We start from the raw sequence: 17,881 nt of genomic DNA on the forward strand, positions 1-17,881 counted from the left end.
TCAGCATGCTACAATCAGAAAGTTTGACCGTTTTGCATTTATAGTTTGCAAAGCACAGTGAACAAATTCAAGCATTAGCAAAATTTGATGGTCATCCGATAAATTAGTTGGTCACTGTAGATTATTTGTCTCTTTACTCAAAGACATAAATCTGAATCTCCTAATGTCAATAGAGAACATCAGAGGCAAGCAAAGTCATTAGGATGCATGCATGAATAGAAAGACACAAATGGCTGTTGATCACCACAGTCAAGCTTTACATGCATCCAACCATCCAAAAAGTCCTGAGATATTGCTGTCTGTAACATAGAGGTGGACAACCTAAGCAGCCCTAGATATATGGAGGTAGCATGTGATAAACTAGGTGTAGTAACAGAACAATGTTTGGTTACTTTATTCGGCTGTTGTACTTTTACAATATGGATATGCATGCTTACTTCAATGACTGTATGCATATAAAAAACAAAACTATCCAAGTGGGTGTTTGGTGCTCTTGGAGTGCCTCTGTGATGCTAACCTAGACATGAATATAAATAAACTGCATAAAAAAAAACCCACCTAGGGATTTTTCATTGCCTCTAGCCATACACTATGTGCATTCACAGAAACAACCCAATTAATGAAACACCTGCTTCCAATTTCCTTGGATTTCCACACTAATCATGCAATCAAGAGACTGAATAGAAACACCCTAGATGCAACAATAGGAAACCATAAGGCATCACTGTGCTGTTCGACATCCTAGCTGTGCACATCGGACTGATAACAGAGAACTGGGCATCTTAGTAGAAACAAATGCTTTATGTAATAAAAAACCTGGTAACATAAGGGATTTTTTTCACTCTGTAAACTAACTCATTAAATATTTTTAAATATTGTGAAATTTTGTTTGTAGTCTTTTGGGCTCCAACTCAGCTCTGCTTTCTCTAGCACTGTTTCAGGCCTAAATGGTTGCATCACTCACACTCTCCTTATAATTGCTCCTCCAGAGTTCACTGTGTGTGTGACATGCCGTCCATGCTTCACCACAACCCTTGTAAGAGCCTCAAAACCATTTAGCGCTGCGGTGCTACTTCATCTAACGACACCATAGGGACACCTGGTGGTACAGAGAAACCTTGAGGTGACAATATTTAACATGGCAATGTTTGTTTTCCACCCTCCCTCATTTCTTCGTCACCTGCTGGGATCACACTCCATTTGGGTATTTGCAGTCCAACCATCCGGAGTCTCAGTGTATGTCTTGTGATGGTGTACACACTCACACTTGGCATTTTGAGCAAGATTTCTAGAAACAAAAGACATTAAAAGGATCTTCCTGGAAATTACTGTGATTGCTTTGGAGTACACATTTGGAGTACACATGGAGTACTGCGCTTTGAAAGGATTCCTAGTGGTTTTAATAATACAAGGTAGGGAGGTAGTAGATAGGTGTGATTATGTATACAGAGATGTTCTGATGAACGAGTCACAACTGCTTACTGATTCCAAACCACTAGTTTAATTAACTATAATCTACAAAATGAATAAATAATAGTATGACAAAGTGAAGGAACAAGTATAAATAGATGTGTTTAGATTTGATTCACTGGCAATCTGAGATAATGCTACCACATATACTTTATATGTTCATTACATGTGAAAATGTCATGCATATTATATACAAAGATGTAGTAACTAGTCCTTAGGTATATTAAATTATCAATATTCATCACTATCAAAAAAAAAATTAAATGTCATTAAACGTACTATATTCCCGTTTGTTCACTGTGTCCTTAGGTCTGATGACGTCTATCCAGTCCTCCACTGAGGGCACCCACTATGGACGGACCTCACCACAGGAACCAGAGTTAACCTCTGCAGGGGTGGCACCAGCAGTACTGTCCCCTCCTAGCCTGAAGGAGGTGCAGCAAGCTGTGCAGGAAGCCTCAGAGCAAGTGGAGGGTCGTAGGACAGAGGAAGTGCTGAAACAACTGCTGGAGAAGGTGGTGGAGGTTGCTCTCGGACAAGCGGATGGAGGGAGTGATGCAAAAGTGGATCCGGGCACAGTCCAGAAAGCAGCTGAGGAAGAAGCTGACTTTGAGGCAGAAGTGCTGGAGCAGAAAGTGGAGGATGAAAATATGGGCATCAGTGAAGAAGATGCTGGTGTTGAAGAGAAGCAGGATGAAGCAGGGGTGGATGCATCTGAAGATGTAACTGATAGAGGAGTTGTCATGGAAGAGCATGAAACAGCAGCTGGATCTGTGGAGAAAACCACAGCAGGTGTAGAAACTGGAGTCAGAGAAGCAGACACTGTGAGGGTTATTGATGAGACTCTAGGAACTGAATTCAGTGATGAGGTTGTAGAAGGAGTTGGAGCCACTTTAGACGAGACAGGAGAGGATTCAGCTGTAATGGCAAAAGTTCAGGAGGACAACAAAGATCAGGCTGTGCTTTCAGAAGAAAAAGGTGCAACACTAACAGAAATACAGGAGACAAAGGAAACTCTGGATGTTGAGGAGGTGGCAGTACACAGAGAGCCTGAACTCAATCTTGGAGAGGCTGATGTGGAACAAATAGGAGATAAGAAAGAAACTTGGCTAGACAAAACAGCAGGTGAGACAATAGCGCTGCTTTTGGACAATTATCAGATAGAAGCCACACAAACTGCAGTCAGAGAGCCAATACTTGAGGAGGAAGATGTAAACATAGCTAAAGAGCCAGATGGACCAGAAGAAAAACAAGAACAAGGTCATTTAGTGGAGGAAGGAGCTTCAGTAGAGGTAGAATTAGGAGGTACAACTGTGGGGGAAGCAAAAGTAGATGACAGAGATGGAGAGAGTGTGATCAAGAGGAAATCAGTGGTGCTCGTGAATAAAAGAGATGGCCAAAAAGAAGCAGAAGAGGAGCAGCTTGCTTCGGAGACTTCAATTGACAGTACAAAAAAGGATCAAGGTGAGGTGGAGTTGCAAAAATGTAGAAAATGCACAGGAACTGAAGTGTAACCTACACTAAGAAATAAGGTTTCAGTCTATAATCTTTCATCTTTTAGACAGAGTAAGTTTTATCTGTCATATTAACTTTAATCTTAGTTCATCTGTCTCTGTTAAATATCTGAAATGCAGAATATCTAGAACCAGCTCATAATTTGGGTCACAAAAACTTAAAACTGCCATGGTCTTTAAAATTGCATTTGCATAAGACTCAGCAGATTTGGTTGAGCATTGCATTGTGTGCATCATAACATACTTAAAGACCTTAAATTAGGACTATAACAGCTTTTAGTGCAACAAAAAAGGCTGGTTACTAGACTATGTCCGAAAACCCCTATAATGTAAATAAGAATATTTAACACTGGCTAGTCCTGCTCTGTTTGCTCAGAAAATCTGACATTTCTACTCTGAGTACATTGATACAAACATGAATCCTTTACCAGTTTAATCCTCCATTCCTCTACGGTCATTGGTCATTGAGACCTATGCAAAAAAGAAAAGACACTTTCTGCTACAAATGCATACAAATCACGACCCACCAGGGTCTTTTAGCTATGGCACATCTGTACTTTATTCTACATTCCACTGCTCCACTTAACAAAACCTTAGTCTAGGCCTCTACTCTTCATTTTCATGTGTGTGTCACATACTAAACCTCACTTCTAGATGTGGTGGGGATCTCTGGCCCAGAACCTGATGGTGGTGCTGAAACCACCATATTGCAGAGCTCTGAGAACCAGGCTTCCACTGTGGATTTATTCCTCATTGATGTGGAGACTGAAGAAAGAAACCTAGATGATGAGAAATTTAACAGCAATGAGATCATCACCCCGACCAATGACCTTTCCCTGTATGACCCAGCTGATGCCCATCCTACACTGGATAATTTTATGAATGATGATCTAGCCGAACACCCGAGGACTGAAGGAGAGGCATTGGGGGAGACCAATGAGCTAGTTAAAGATCCAGGTAAAAGCTAAACTTACAGTATAGATAACTATGTATTTTACATAGCCCAAAGACATGCATGGTAGATTGATTGGTGATTGCAATGTGGTCTTTGCGTTTGCCCTGGGACTGACCTCTCTAGGCTTTGTTGCACCTTTTTGTCTGTGTGTGTGTGTGTGTGTGTGTGTGTGTGTGTGTGTGTGTGTGTGTGTGTGTGTGTGTGTGTGTGTTTTTACAGCAGTCTTACAATAGCAGCTGTAACTTTTCCCTCCAAAAGTCATATATTAGATTTGCTGTAGTTCTCAAACACTTTTAGAAACACATCCTAGGCTATAAATAGTTTGGGAAATATTCAACAGGAGATTTGTTTTTTTCCACATTAAAAACTTGGGCAGAATAAAGAAGAAGAAAACAGATCATTATCATGATTCTGCCAGCAAAATATGCAGATGGCCAGCTTGATGTTTTTCCATTCCACTGAGCAATTGTGCAGGCTAACTATACCCTAACTGGTGGGGGAAGACCAGAAAGTTTGGACCCTCCTGTCACACAGGCTACAACATGCTGTTTTCTGCCTCTTGTATTTGCTTCATATTTTTTGTAGGAGCCAGTGCCATTAGACACATGCCAGTTTGGGCTGGCACAATTTTACTGGCAGATTGTTTAAAATGACGTAGCGGTGGCAAAAAACAAAAGGTCTTTTCTTCTATGAAAAACCATCATGTATAATTAGACTGCACATATCCATATAAGAGCTTCCTGTTTGTACATTTGCTGGACACTTTGACATACTTGTGGCTGCCCATCAGCCACAAGTATGTCAAACTTTGTATTAAATCTAATGCTTCCACCTGCTCTGCCCTGCAATTTATCTCTCTCTGCCTTATTGTATCTGTTTAGAATCAACTGAATTAGGCTTGGAACCATGGAAAATCGGAGCTGTTACTGCTGCAGTTTTCCTGGTTTTGCAGACTGCTGTCATCATTATCTATATCGTCAAACGTAGTCACAAAAACAAGTAAGTTGCACCAGCTTCTGTGTACTTGATCTACAGGAACATTGATTCAAAACAGTTCTTTTATAGCCCCTGAGTTCCTAAAATTACAGCTCTAATCTTTGCTTGTTAGCAAAAATGCTTTTCTTGTTAATCTCTGGCCAGCAGTATTCCTTTAAAGCCTGCCTTCCATTATTATGCTTTGATTAGGTTAGACGACACATCAAACAGCCTCATTTTAGAGTACATTTCTTTTACAACACAAATTTGTACAATACCATTGCATGAATATCTGTCTGACTCAGTATTTGTAAAGCAGACTCCCCTCCTTTTTTAATTACTTTTGTGAACGTGAATGCAACTAACATTTGTTGCATTTGCACTAGTGTCAGCCACCTTCCACTTCTTTTTCTCTGATATCCGAAACAAACCATTTGATTGCTACCTGTAACAACAAAAGTGCTACAATCACAGATGGGACTCAGAGCAGAACTGGCACATGATTGCTTTAGATGTTGCCTGAGCTCAAGGTAACATTTCAACACTGATACATGATGAAATCAGACCACTGTATCCAGTGTTGGGTCAGAATTTCCTCCTCTGTTCACAAAAGAGAATGGTCTTGCTTCAGTTATATACTTGGCTACTTTTTATTTCTCTACATGACTCATTGCAACGTGCAGTTAATTTGTAGAAGGTCAAGAGTAAGCAAGAAGAGCAATAATAGTGATAAAGGGATATTGTTTATGTGTTTGTGTGCGTGCAGCAGCCTGCCCCGACAGCGTGCATGTGAGGAAGAGTGTGTTGAACCAGAGGCAACTACAGGAGATGACTACAGTGATGATACACTGCCTGCGGGCAATGGTGACCCTCAACAGTATGTTCTCACCAGTGTTTCTTGCAGTGTTATAGATGCGTACAGCACACATGAGAGTATCTGCAAAAATAAAGGAAAGGGACAACATTAAGAGTCATAAAATGCTGCCAGAATTGTGTCATTTTGCAATCTAACACAACCTAACACACAATCTTCCACAGGTGTTTATTTGACTTGAGATCTGCTGACTGCAAAGTCGCATTCAAAACATTTAATATACAGTGTTCACATTCTTCTTTAAGCCTGGCCTTTTTCTCTCTTCCCAACCTTTTTATTTTTTCTTACACTGCTCAAAAGAAAATTAAGGTAATGCTTCCTTTTCACAGTATAACACAGAGCCAGTTAAACTTCAGGGACATCAATCTGTCTTGTTAGAAATCATAAACCATTGTGAATCCAATTCACTTGCTTTGGTGCAAATGAAAATGACAACAGGCGTACTGCAGAGGCAATAACAAGACTCCCTAAAAACAGAATGGTTTTCTTACCCCCCCTCCTCCCTTTTTCCTAGTTTTTCTATTTGTTAGTGTCCTTGTTACTGCTAGTAACATGAGACAGTACCAGCAGTCAATTCAGGACACATCCATGCTTTCCACCATAAGAAGGTTCACTGTGTCTCCCTGTACAGTCTCAGAACTGAGAAAGAGATACTGACCATTACACAAGAACAGCTTTGCAGGGCTTCGACCCAGTAGCATGACTGGTATCAGCTCTTTTGCATGATAGGACCACTGCAAGAGCCCTACAAAATGATCTCCAGTGGGCTACTGACCAGACTCCATGGACATGGCATGCATTAAGTGATCCCTTAACTTTTTTGAGCTGTGCATTTATACAAAGTGACATCTCTTAAACTATTTTAGGACTGACAAGCAAGCAGAAGGTGCAAACAACCTTCACAGATGCGGAATTAAAATGGAATCTTAACTTTAAACTTTAAAAATAATCGAATGCAACAAAGCTTAAATTTTATTGGCAGCCTTCGCTAGGCTTCATCACAGATTACAAGATACAAGATTTCACTGATTTCTTTCCTCAGCTACACTTACTTACTTTTCCATTGTGACCTGCCTAAATATCATGTACTGACCTGCATAGGAGGTCAGGAGCCACCAGTTGTGTGCTTCTCAGCTGATTCCCTCTTGGCGCTTTTATAGTGTAATAGCCCCGGGATTCTGCTCAAAATGTCACATGAGAATGTGAGTCCCGTGAACCAAGAGCATTACTGGCTAATACCACTGCTTTTGCTAATCAGACCGGTGGGCTTGGCTCAGTAATTAAGCTACAGTTGTGTGCTTGCAGTGAGAGACCATGTGAAAAATATGCATGTGGTGACAATCAACTGTAAACAAAAAATACTAAAAATTCAGAGATTTTAGAGATTGAGAGTCTGTGTATTTGTGTGTTGCTTCAGCGAGTGAATGTGTATAAGACACAAGTAGAAATGTGATGCCTGCCTTGCACAGACAATAACAAAGCAACACTGAATTATTAAACAGTCGACACAGTAATTTTGAAATGTGTCCTTGTTAAGAGACTTTGCAGCAGCAGTGACAATCCAGTCGTCATCAGAAGAACCTAAATTCCTGTTAATAGAAAACAAAATTTGCTTTTTAAATACTTTTTTGGTTTTTAAACTCTTTAGCAATAAATGTTTCCCCCAAAAAAAGTATTTCAAGAGTCAAGGTGGCTGTAAACAACTGTACCTGAACAAAAGATGCTGGCACAAAGTCTTTGGTATTGCATTGAACTTGGTGTCCATGAGGTTTCACTTGAAAGGACGGCATCTGTCTTTGACGCACAATTCAGTGGGTGCTTGGCTGAAATCATAGCCGCAGAAAAAAGATCGTACTTCATTATCCTTGGAACTTCAAGCAAACAGCTCAACAAAAAACAAAAACAAACAAACAAAAAACTCCACAGTGCTCTAAAATTATTTTTCAGTGAGCTTTAAACTGTAACCCAAATCCAGCTCCTATCTGAGTGACTGGTAGTTTCAACACGATCACCTTTAGCCTAGCTATTTCGGCCTAACAGGCCCCACTCTCTTATTAAGTCTTCCCATCCATATTGAATGTTTGCCTGCCACACTTGAATGCATGATGCACATCACCTTGAAAGTCAGAGACAAGAGGACAGAAATGTCTTAATATCCATTTGACAATAACCAACGTAAACCTCACCCGAGCCCAACACAAAACCCAAAGCAGCTGTGTGAACATTAAACTCATCAGGCATTCTGGGTAACGTGCAAATATTCAGCACCCAGGCAACATAATGGAAATGCTCTTAGGACATCCGCATTGTTGCCCTTGAGGGGTAGTCTACTAGGACGTATTAAAAATTTCAGCCAGGACGGTATCCCCTGCAATTATTCAATAATGTCAAGTGATCTGTTTGTATCTAGGTGTGTCATTAGCTCCCAGGTATCTCATTTCAGCACAGTTTGTAAGCTTCTCCATCTGGTGTGGAAATCATTAAATAAACAGACCTTCCAGTGAGAATATTAGCATTCGCTTAGAGCGGCATACTTAACAGCAGTTTGACAACCATTACGAACAAGCCATTTGAAAGTGTGTTCCGATTTCATCGCTTGAAAGGTGCCTGTCTTTGTTTTTGCGTGAAGCAAAATAGATTTTCTCATTTGTGTGAAATTTATCCCATTTTCCTGCTAGCACTAACCTAATATTATACCATTGTACAACAATGTGAGTTGTTCCTGTTATCAGACGGCTGTATATTTTCTCCTTTTTTCCTGTTTCAACTGGTCTAATCACTGCCAACTGCTCTTTTGTCCTTTCCACCAGGATGGCTGCAGTTGACCCAGCTAATATGGCTTCAACCCTGGCCAAAATAAATGACCAGCAAGGAGATGAGCATGCAATAGCTATGTCAGACCTCCCACCCAGCTCTACAGATGAGTGGGCCAATATTGGACCAGGACCAAATTCCTCACAAGACCTCAGGACTTCCTTTCTCTAGGGGGTCCAACTGTTTCCTCATTCATGCTATATCTAAATTAAGCTCAGTGAGCACAAAAATTTCATACTCTAACCAAACCCAGTAGTGACTGTCTCACATTCCCAAGTGTATTAACTACTGTATAATCATCTTACACTTAGTGCATATGACTTTATTTGTGTTTTTGCATGTGTAAATAAAATAAAAAAAAGCCTAACAATTTTGGATTTTGGAATATATGACTGTGTGACTGAGTGAACAGAGAAACGTGTGTTTGAAAATACTGTGTACATGTGCAAGTGTGCAAATGTGATAAACCTTTTATGTATCTACTGCTGTCTAGTAGTTTGATGTCTATAAACACTTTAGGCTGCACTGGAATTGTTGAGCAATGGTTTTCAAAGTGGCCACATCGCTCATGCTGTACAAAGCTGCTGAACTGCCACGAGCAATCATCCCATTTTATCAGCAAGTCTGAAGTCTGAGAATGCTGGCTGCAACATGAAGTGCCTCATCTGAAAAGTCTTTAAAATGTAAAACGATTTTTAAAAAATGGATTTGTTTTTTATTCTGCGTCAGTCTTGACTTGTGTATTATAAGTTTTGCTTTGAGTAGAACAAAATTAAGTGTCCAAAGAAGCAACTAGATCCATAAACTCCAGTGCCGAGTTCCACTGGCCACCACACACCACAACCCTGCCCCTATCATAATTTTCTCTTCCCGTCATTCTTCTGCAAGTTTATCATCTGACCTTTTTTTTCTCAGAACTGTGCAGGCTCTTTCAGAGGATTTCTAAAAAACACTCATCTGACCTTCATGTTCTTGAGTGTAACCGGTGGTTTGAACCTTGTTGTAAACCCTCTGCGTTTCATGTTTGTAGACGTTAACAATGATATCACTAATATTTTGAGAGTGTTCCCAGCTTGGTTAGATTTTTTTAAGTTGTTTTTCTTAACAGTTGAAATAATTCTGTCATCATCCACTTTATGCATGGTCTTTCAGGCCTCTTGGGTTAGCTGTGTTGGCAAATGCAGAAATCCTTTTTAGAATGCACCAGATTGTTGATTTGGCCACTCCTAAAGTTTTTGCTGTCTCTCTGTTAGATTTATTTAGATTTTTTTCAGAGTGATAAGTACATCCTTGTCTACAGAGAAAAGTGACAAAAATACAAACTTAGGACTTTGAATCAACTTCAGATATTATGTTTGCTTCATTTATCATGAAATAACAACAAGCGACCAGGCCTCGTGTCACCATGAAACCGCTTGTCAGTCAATTGTCCAATTATTTTTAAGCCTTTGAAAACGAGGGACTGTGCATAAAATTTGCTGCATCTCCTAAAGTGCTAGTGTAAAAATACTGTAAAACTGCTGGAATTAAAGCTAACAGTCTGTACTCAATCATGTCTTGATTGCTTAATTTGAAAATCGTCTTTTGGAGTGTACAGAAACAAAGTGAAAACAAACAAAAACAAAACAAAATTATGGAACTAACTTCTACTTACGTACATGATTTACATAAATGTAGAACTTGGCTAAAACCCCAGAAATTTTCTCTTGTAAGACTTCAGCATGAATGTCATCAAATATTTGTGTGAGTATCCACAGTCTGGCGTCATTTGGTCCATGATCACAAGGTTCATGAATGAGTTTTTGAAAAAACTCAAGTACCCTCAAGTGTACACGTGTGTACGGTATGTGTGTGTGTGTGTGTGTGTTTCTCCTTGCACAAGCTCCACAAAGGCCTGCTCATGTGCTCAATAGCTATTTAAGACAGAGAAGGGCAACGGGCTGATTCTTGGGGGGGACTTCAGTTCTGCAAACAGAGGAGCAGCATGTACAGTCAGAGGTAGGGGAACAAATGATACTGATTCCTTTTTCACCAAATGAACTGTAGAATCCAAAAAGTCATACAACTCGGCGGTATGACTGACTGCTTTAGCGCCTTTACAAATTAAAAGTCCATATTGGACTAATGCGCTACATCTTTGCAGATGAAGTGAAGTTTTGTCTCATATGATGTTACAGAGCAGATTTTCACAGAACCCAGCAGGTGATGCCGACTAGTTAAGTCGTGCATTCAAATATTTGTAATATGCTCAAACATGTGGAGCTATTCCCCCTTTTATATTGGTAACATTTCTTAGGTGCTGTTTTGTTGTTAAATAATTGCTCATAATAATTACAAATTATTAGCCACTCCTTCATTCATTTCTAATCAACAAACTTCAAAAGGCACAAAAGGCATGCAAATCTAACTGCAAAAAAAAGGAAGAAAAAAGAAAAAAGGTTCAAGCAAATCATTGCCTGCTGTCTATTGTTGAAAGCATTTCTGAACTTGTAAGAGTTGAAAGCTAATGGCTTTGTGAATTATAAATAATGACTTGTGCTGCCTGCAGGGATGTGTAAGAACTGAAGTTTTGGAATAATGTTAAGACAATTGGCTTTAACAAGAGAACACGTACTGAGTAAGTTGTTCTAGAGCTTAATTTCAGTGGATGTGGCGTGTATGTGGGGATGTTTTTTTTTTAATCTTCATCTTGCTAAATGTGTTCTGCGACGGTCACTGGTCCTTCACAACCGTGAACAAGACAAGTCCTTTCAAAAAGAAGGAGGCCTGTATAACAGCAATTCTCAACATGTAAAAGATTTCCACGCACTTTGTTCCAACCTTGTTCTCACATCTAAATTACTGCATGGCCCTAAAAAACTCCTTACTTCACCTCATTCTCTACTTTATCAGCTTGTGGAGTGTGGGTTTGGTGGGGATCTTGTGTGCCACGCTCACCTTGGCCCAGTTCCCGAGGGAGTGTGTCACTCCTGAGGGGCTGCAGAGCGGCCAGTGCTGCCCATCCCCTGCAGGGGTAGCAGGAGACGAGTGTGGCTCCAGCACAGGAAGAGGCCAGTGTGTGACCATTGAGGCTGACAGTCGGCGCCATGGACCTCAGTACCCTTATGCCGGACGCGATGACAGAGAGAGGTGGCCGCTGAGATTCTTCAATCGCACTTGCCGGTGTAATGGGAATTTCACCGGCTACAACTGTGGGCGATGCAGACACGGGCTAACTGGACCAAACTGTGATCAGAGGATCTCTGTGGGTAAGAGAGCAGATGCTTTTTTACGACCTAAAAATTCACGACGACTTAAAATTTCTATCTTCTACCGTGTCCTTCAAGATTTCACAGGTCTACATCAGCCTGGGGAATGAAGGCAGCATTTATTGCTAGGAGCAGGAAAAAAGTGTTAATTTTTAATAGCACTTTCTTTTCTCTACTCTTCCTTCGTTTCCCCCACACTTTAACAACACTTCATTCTCTCTCTTCACCCCATTAACTTCTCCCCAGTAAGGAGAAACATCATGCAGATGAGCACAGCTGAGAAGCAGGCGTTTGTAAATGCTCTGGATCAAGCTAAGAGGACTGTCCACCCTGACCTCGTCATCTGTACAAGACGGTATATTGAAAAAATAACATGATAATCAAGCTGAATACAATTAGATGATTTTAAAGGGTTGATTTTTACCTTGTAATTCTCTGGTCAACAGTGATTCTAAACACAGTATGTTTTGCCCAAGGACCTGCACGCTCAGACTCAGCTGAGTCGGTTGAAAGAAATATATGTGCAGTATCTGTGGCTGAGCCACATGCTGTGTTTTTGAAATTATTTGTAAAATCAGAGGATTTCTCATGGCAGCTTTCTTTAAAAGCTGTAGAAAGTTGAGCAAATGATCACTTTTGGCACGAGTAAAGGGAATTACAGTCTTCTGAATCTGTGAATAACCTCCTTCTAAATCAGCTGAGGACTGCAATTGGTTAATTTTTGAAGCCATTCTTGACTGCAGCTCAAAGAAAATCTCTTAACCTCTGGATCAGACAATTAAAATTCCCCTTGTTATTAATGGTCATGCTCAAGATTCTTAGTTACATGCCACATAATGCATTGCAGCTACAGAGAATAAAATATGTATTAATATCTATATATCCATTAGTGAGTTATTCACCAGTACCATCCCCAAGTTCTGAAGCCGTGTTTGAATGGATCAGTGAAAACAAAATTGTGAAAAACACTTTGTAGAGCTACTAAGATTACAAAGCTTTATGCAACAGCAGAGCATTTAACACATGCATAGTTCATCTAAGGCCACGCATTCTCTTACTTCAAATCAATCAGGGTGAATTTGGAGGATTCAGGCAGGGCAATGTGGAGGAAAAAATACAACGTGACATTCATCCTTTATCTTTAGGTACCAGGAGTTGTTTGGGCCTGATGGCAACACCCCACAGTTTGAGAACATCACCATTTATAATTACTTTGTTTGGAGTCACTACTACTCTGTCAGTAAGACGTACCTGGGGCCAGGCCAGACCAGCTTTGGAGGTGTAGACTTCTCCCACGAGGGCCCAGGTTTTGTCACCTGGCATCGTTTTCATCTGCTGCAACTGGAGAGAGACATGCAGGTGAGCAGAGAGAAGGCAGGGAGAAAGAGGGGTGGTAGTGGAAAAGAGGAGAGACAGCAAGCTTCTGGGCTGATAAAGAAATGGATGAGGAGGTTAGGATAGGAGGAGTGGTGATGGAAAAATAAAAGATCTGACACTGAGTGAAAAGCTAGCCGGAAGGAGAATGGGTTAATGCAAGGAGGAAATAAAAAAGGCAAAACAAAAGCAGGAATATATAGGAAGGGGACAAAAAAATAGGGCGCATAAAGGACAAAAAGAAAAAGGACCAACCTGCATATTTTTCTAATAAACAATTCAAGAAAGCAGTTTGTTTACAGACAGTCCTTCCCTGAACACCTGCCTCCTTCCCCTGTTCGATCTTCACAGGACATGCTGGGCAACCCCACCTTTGCCCTGCCCTACTGGAACTTCGCCATTGGAGGCAGCGAATGCGACATCTGCACAGATGACCTGCTGGGAGCCAGGAGCACATTTGATATGAGCTCCATCAGCCCCAACTCTGTGTTCTCACAGTGGAGGGTCATCTGCGAGAGTGTGGATGACTACGACACTCTGGGCACCATCTGCAACAGTAAAGACAGTCACGGAAACACACACTATACCTCGCCGTGCAGCCGAGCGCTGCTGACATACAGCATCGTCTCAGCTGCATCAGAAAAGAGGGCAAAGAGCTCATAAAGAGAGCATGTAGAACATAGGCTGCTATAAATAATAGCTCACAGCTGTTGTGCTAAATTCGATATTGCTCGCTATTACTTCAGTTTGTTTGAAACTGCTCTAGTTGTTAAACATCGCCTTCTCTGTTGCCGTGTGTAAGTGGAGTACTACACACTGCATCTCTAAATACTGCGGTTTGAAAGATTTTTTTGTTTTTATTCAATCAGCCTAGTTTTTCAGTGTTAATTCCTGATTGGTCACAAGATTTAACCTAGAATAAGAGAATTGTTATTCAGTATTAAGATAACGCTGCGTAACCTAGACTTTAGGTGATCAGATTTGCAGGGATTGGCTCTCATTCCGTACTGGCACCAGATTACAAGCCTAATTCACTACCTTTCTTTCAGTGTTCAAATGCACCTAATTTATAAAGGATTTGGTTTTCATTCGGAATAGGCAATCATCTTTCCCCGTGGAGCCTCAACAACAAACTTATAAAAAGAGGTCATAAGAAAAAAAAGTGTTTGGTAACAGGTTGAACACGTGAGTGGCCAACATGTGAGTGATCTATCTTGTTATTCCCCCCAGAGAGTCATGACAGGCCTGGTATTTCCTGCGTCAACAAGCAACATCTCCTTAAATGGGTTAAGGGGGTTGCCTCATTTGTGCATGCGCTTGTTGAAGACAGGAATCTAACAGTCTACTGGTTCCTTTGATCTGAGGGAATAATCTTCAAACAGACAGACAACTCGGTTATGTAGCCTTCTGTTTATGTGCTTGTGTGTAGGAGAGAAAGCCTGAAAAAAGAGAAAGACATCATACATGCAAGAGAGACAAAAAAAGAAAAAAAAAACTTCTGTTCAGTCACAAAGCTCCCACTCACTACTGTTGACTTTTATTGAATAATTAAAAAAGAAAACTGCCATCCTGTCATGTTTAAGGCTGATCAAACTAGTAGAGTCTCCCACACAGAGTTAGAAGGTGGTTAAATAATACATTTTCAATCAATCCATATCTGTAGGGACCTCTGGCTTGTGCCTGATCTTAGGTCTTAGTGTGCCAGTAATCAGAAGTTATCTTTATTATTTTAAACTAATTATATTTCACTCAACCTAGTTTTATTGAGTCCTTTCTTCATCTCCAAGGCACAGAGAGCAGTCCCATCAGGAGGAACCCAGCAGGCAACGTGGCGCGGCCCATGGTGCAGAGGCTGCCGGAGCCCAAAGATGTGCTGGACTGTCTGGAGATCAACACCTTTGATACCCCTCCTTACTACTCCACCTCCTCCGAGAGCTTCAGGAACACCATCGAAGGTGATCCACATTCAACATGACTCATAGGTTAGAGCCAAAGCAGTAGTTGAGATTTAGCATTCTCCCATCAACCCAATCCAAGGAAATATTCAGTTTCACTTGGGCTCAGCTCAGAAAATAAAGCTGCTGAATACTGTGTGAGTGTATAGATGAAACACAAAGCCAGAAAAACACTCACTCAATCCTCCACCCACATGCACATATGGTTAGCTCCAACACAACATTTGTTGTTCCTAATTTTGGTAAATCAGAGTCTTCATTAAACGTTTTCTTTTTTTCTCTCCTTTTTTGTTCCATAATTTCAAGGCTACAGCGCCCCCCAGGGGATGTACGACCCAGTGATCCGCAGTCTTCACAATCTGGCCCACCTCTTCCTCAACGGGACGGGTGGACAGACTCACCTGTCGCCCAATGATCCCATCTTTGTCTTGCTTCACACCTTTACCGATGCAGTCTTTGACGAGTGGCTCCGCAGGCATCAACCGGGTACACCTTTGCGAATATTCAAACAACAAAATTCACTTTGGAGAATGAATGGATGGATTGACATATTCTTCACTCTCTCAGGTGACACTGTTTACCCCGATGAGAACGCTCCCATTGGACACAACCGCAGGTTCAACATGGTTCCTTTCTGGCCGCCTGTCACCAATGCTGAGATGTTTGTGCCTGCTCCAGAAAACCTGGGATACTCATATGAGGTCCAGTGGCCGGGTGAGAAGCAGAGAACGTGTAAGCATGTGCAGATCCACAAAATCCAGGAATTGCTCATAACCGTCCGCTCTTTTCCCTCATAGCTCGTACCTTCACTCTCTCTGAGATCATCAGCGTAGCCGTTATTGCTGCAGTGCTGGTTGTGGTGGTGGTTGGTATCGTCATAGCCTGCGCCATGCGTTCTCACTCTTACAGCTCTGCCGAGGCCCTGGAGCCGCTGTTGGCAGAAACTTACCGACGCTACTCAGAGGAAGACCGCAGGCTGGACAAATCACAGTCCGTTGTCTAACATTTTTGATCATCTTGAGAGGACCCAACATTTACATACATAAATTTGCCTTGTTTTCCTTTTTTTAATTATTCCTCCATTTCTTCTAATAAAGGTGAACTGGTTTTGAGCCCAGGCATAATTGTGTGTCTGCATTTATGAATTGAAAAGCGGAGAGGGTCTGGCGGATCTTTTGTTGAGCACATCCAGTAGATTTTCAGACTGCAGCCAAGATTATAATAACTGCAAGAGCTGATATCCAGTGCTCAGATAAGTACACAGCAAGCATAGGAGCAGCTACTGGGACTGAACCTTCCAAAGCTACATGTCAGAGCTACACTATTTAGTGACTCCACCTCGCTGCCCATTTTCAGCTGACAAATATAAGTTTATCCGTGCAGATGAAATGATGTCTTTCTATAGGAATATGCTTCTATTCCTTTTCATTTTTTTAAACTTTTAACTCACTCTGTTTTTGTGTGAACAAGCAGTATTTTATGAAAACACCACAGGCCTTTTTTGCCGCAGGCATAAATTTGCTTGTCTCAAGCCTCAGGCCAACTGGCAAATCACACCACTTAGACGTAATGTTACTTCTCAAATCAAGCCCATGCAAATTTCCATGTGTTCAAAACAGCAGATGTACCGCCCTCAAGTGGATCTAAAGGATTACTGCGAAAGGAGGAAATCGGGTTTTTTTTTCTTCATTTACACTCGTATCCTAATTTTTTAAACTGCATGTAGGGAATATCAAAGACAAAACTTAATATGACTTTAAGCGCACCGTGGAATTTTAAATCTCCATGACACCATAAAACTGCTACACTGTCCACACCTATAAGCTATTAAAAAAAACAAAGCAGCGGTCGAGTACCCTCGAGTTGTAAGACTAGTTTGCCCTTTTGGCGCAGATTTATTACTTTTAATTTTTATAACTGTGGCTTTTTTGGGTGTGTGTGATAGTTTTACATACATAATATCGTTTGCCTTGAATAAATAAATAATCCTGTCCTGTCTGTCACAAAAGGCGGCCACCTGTCACTGCATGCCTAATTACCACGAAGGCGCACAGTATGCACAATTTATGATCCTACGTTGCAACTTTGGAGGCTTACAGCAAGTCTTCAAGCTCGTACCTACAGCAAGGGCGTCATGGAGGTGGAGGGTGGAGATGCTGTCTGATCTTTTTGATGTGAAGCTGCATTTTCAGCAGAAACTCCCCATCCCAAAACAAACACTTACTTAACCACAGTGTCCCCAAATTTGAAGATTTTTAAGCCGAGGGTGATCAACGGACATTTAAAAACGGACATGTTTTTTTTATTCAGAGTATCTAAAAATTTTTCAGAAATAAGCTTTTGTGAACCGTGAGAAATTCAGTGGTTTATTGAATAAGCGTTAAAAAGATTTCTGTAAAAACTACACAGTAGACTACGGAACTTTCATCACTTGAAATTTACTTTCTTTCTGTAGTACAGGTGTGTGTAGATATGATATGTAGAGGAAACCCTTGTATTTTAACATCCGTATGTAAAATTAACTAACTAATTAATTAATTAGCATTGTTCGGTCGGTTTTCAAACTCATAATCGGATGACGTCATCCAGTGTTTGCCTGCTGTTTCATGATTAGGTCTAACTATTTCTTGCTAGGCTATGTCACTGAATATAAGCCACACCACCGTGCACGCTTTTTTGTGTCTGTGTGCCAAATGCCAACT

The 17,881-nt window shown here is 40.9% G+C and overlaps 2 protein-coding genes and 1 long non-coding RNA gene across 5 annotated transcripts; 2 read left to right on the plus strand and 1 right to left on the minus strand.

Annotated features, from left to right (window-relative positions):
- Nucleotides 1-899: 899 nt before the first annotated feature.
- On the plus strand, nt 900-10,118 carry LOC113024112 (uncharacterized). 3 transcript variants are annotated; one of them, XM_026170814.1, is made up of 6 exons: nt 900-1,412; nt 1,780-2,934; nt 3,639-3,941; nt 4,821-4,938; nt 5,681-5,791; nt 8,599-10,118. In XM_026170814.1, exons 1-6 carry the CDS (start codon nt 1,364-1,366, stop codon nt 8,771-8,773), a joined length of 1,911 nt encoding a protein of 636 aa, XP_026026599.1. In that variant the 5' UTR covers nt 900-1,363; the 3' UTR covers nt 8,774-10,118. The 3 variants fall into 3 exon arrangements, with proteins under 3 accessions (XP_026026599.1, XP_026026600.1, XP_026026601.1); XM_026170815.1 differs by having other exon boundaries at nt 900-1,236; XM_026170816.1 differs by lacking the exon at nt 5,681-5,791.
- Nucleotides 3,702-11,601, minus strand: LOC113024114 (uncharacterized). Its single transcript, XR_003272635.1, has 5 exons — nt 11,540-11,601; nt 7,498-7,611; nt 6,882-7,377; nt 5,804-5,851; nt 3,702-3,763 (listed from the first exon to the last, which is right to left on the minus strand). It is a non-coding gene; the product is annotated as an uncharacterized LOC113024114 (long non-coding RNA).
- On the plus strand, nt 10,532-16,303 carry tyrp1b (tyrosinase-related protein 1b). The gene is made up of 9 exons (XM_026170817.1): nt 10,532-10,600; nt 11,495-11,850; nt 12,097-12,205; nt 12,996-13,209; nt 13,576-13,780; nt 15,012-15,179; nt 15,486-15,665; nt 15,747-15,893; nt 15,977-16,303. The coding sequence occupies exons 1-9, from the start codon at nt 10,587-10,589 to the stop codon at nt 16,180-16,182; spliced, it is 1,599 nt and encodes a 532-aa protein (XP_026026602.1). The 5' UTR covers nt 10,532-10,586; the 3' UTR covers nt 16,183-16,303.
- The last annotated feature ends 1,578 nt before the right edge of the window (nt 16,304-17,881 follow it).

The sequence above is a fragment of the Astatotilapia calliptera genome, chromosome 6, assembly GCF_900246225.1.
Source record: "Astatotilapia calliptera chromosome 6, fAstCal1.2, whole genome shotgun sequence".
NCBI classification, from domain to species: Eukaryota; Metazoa; Chordata; class Actinopteri; order Cichliformes; family Cichlidae; genus Astatotilapia; species Astatotilapia calliptera.

Coding starts and splice junctions, on each gene's coding strand:
- LOC113024112 (XM_026170814.1), top strand. CDS start 1,364: ATGGAGTACTGCGCTTTGAAAGGATTCCTAGTGGTTTTAATAATACAA. Junction 1,413..1,779: donor AGTGGTTTTAATAATACAAG/GTAGGGAGGTAG, acceptor CTGTGTCCTTAG/GTCTGATGACGTCTATCCAG. Junction 3,942..4,820: donor TGAGCTAGTTAAAGATCCAG/GTAAAAGCTAAA, acceptor GTATCTGTTTAG/AATCAACTGAATTAGGCTTG.
- tyrp1b (XM_026170817.1), top strand. Junction 11,851..12,096: donor TGATCAGAGGATCTCTGTGG/GTAAGAGAGCAG, acceptor ACTTCTCCCCAG/TAAGGAGAAACATCATGCAG. Junction 15,894..15,976: donor ATATGAGGTCCAGTGGCCGG/GTGAGAAGCAGA, acceptor TTTCCCTCATAG/CTCGTACCTTCACTCTCTCT.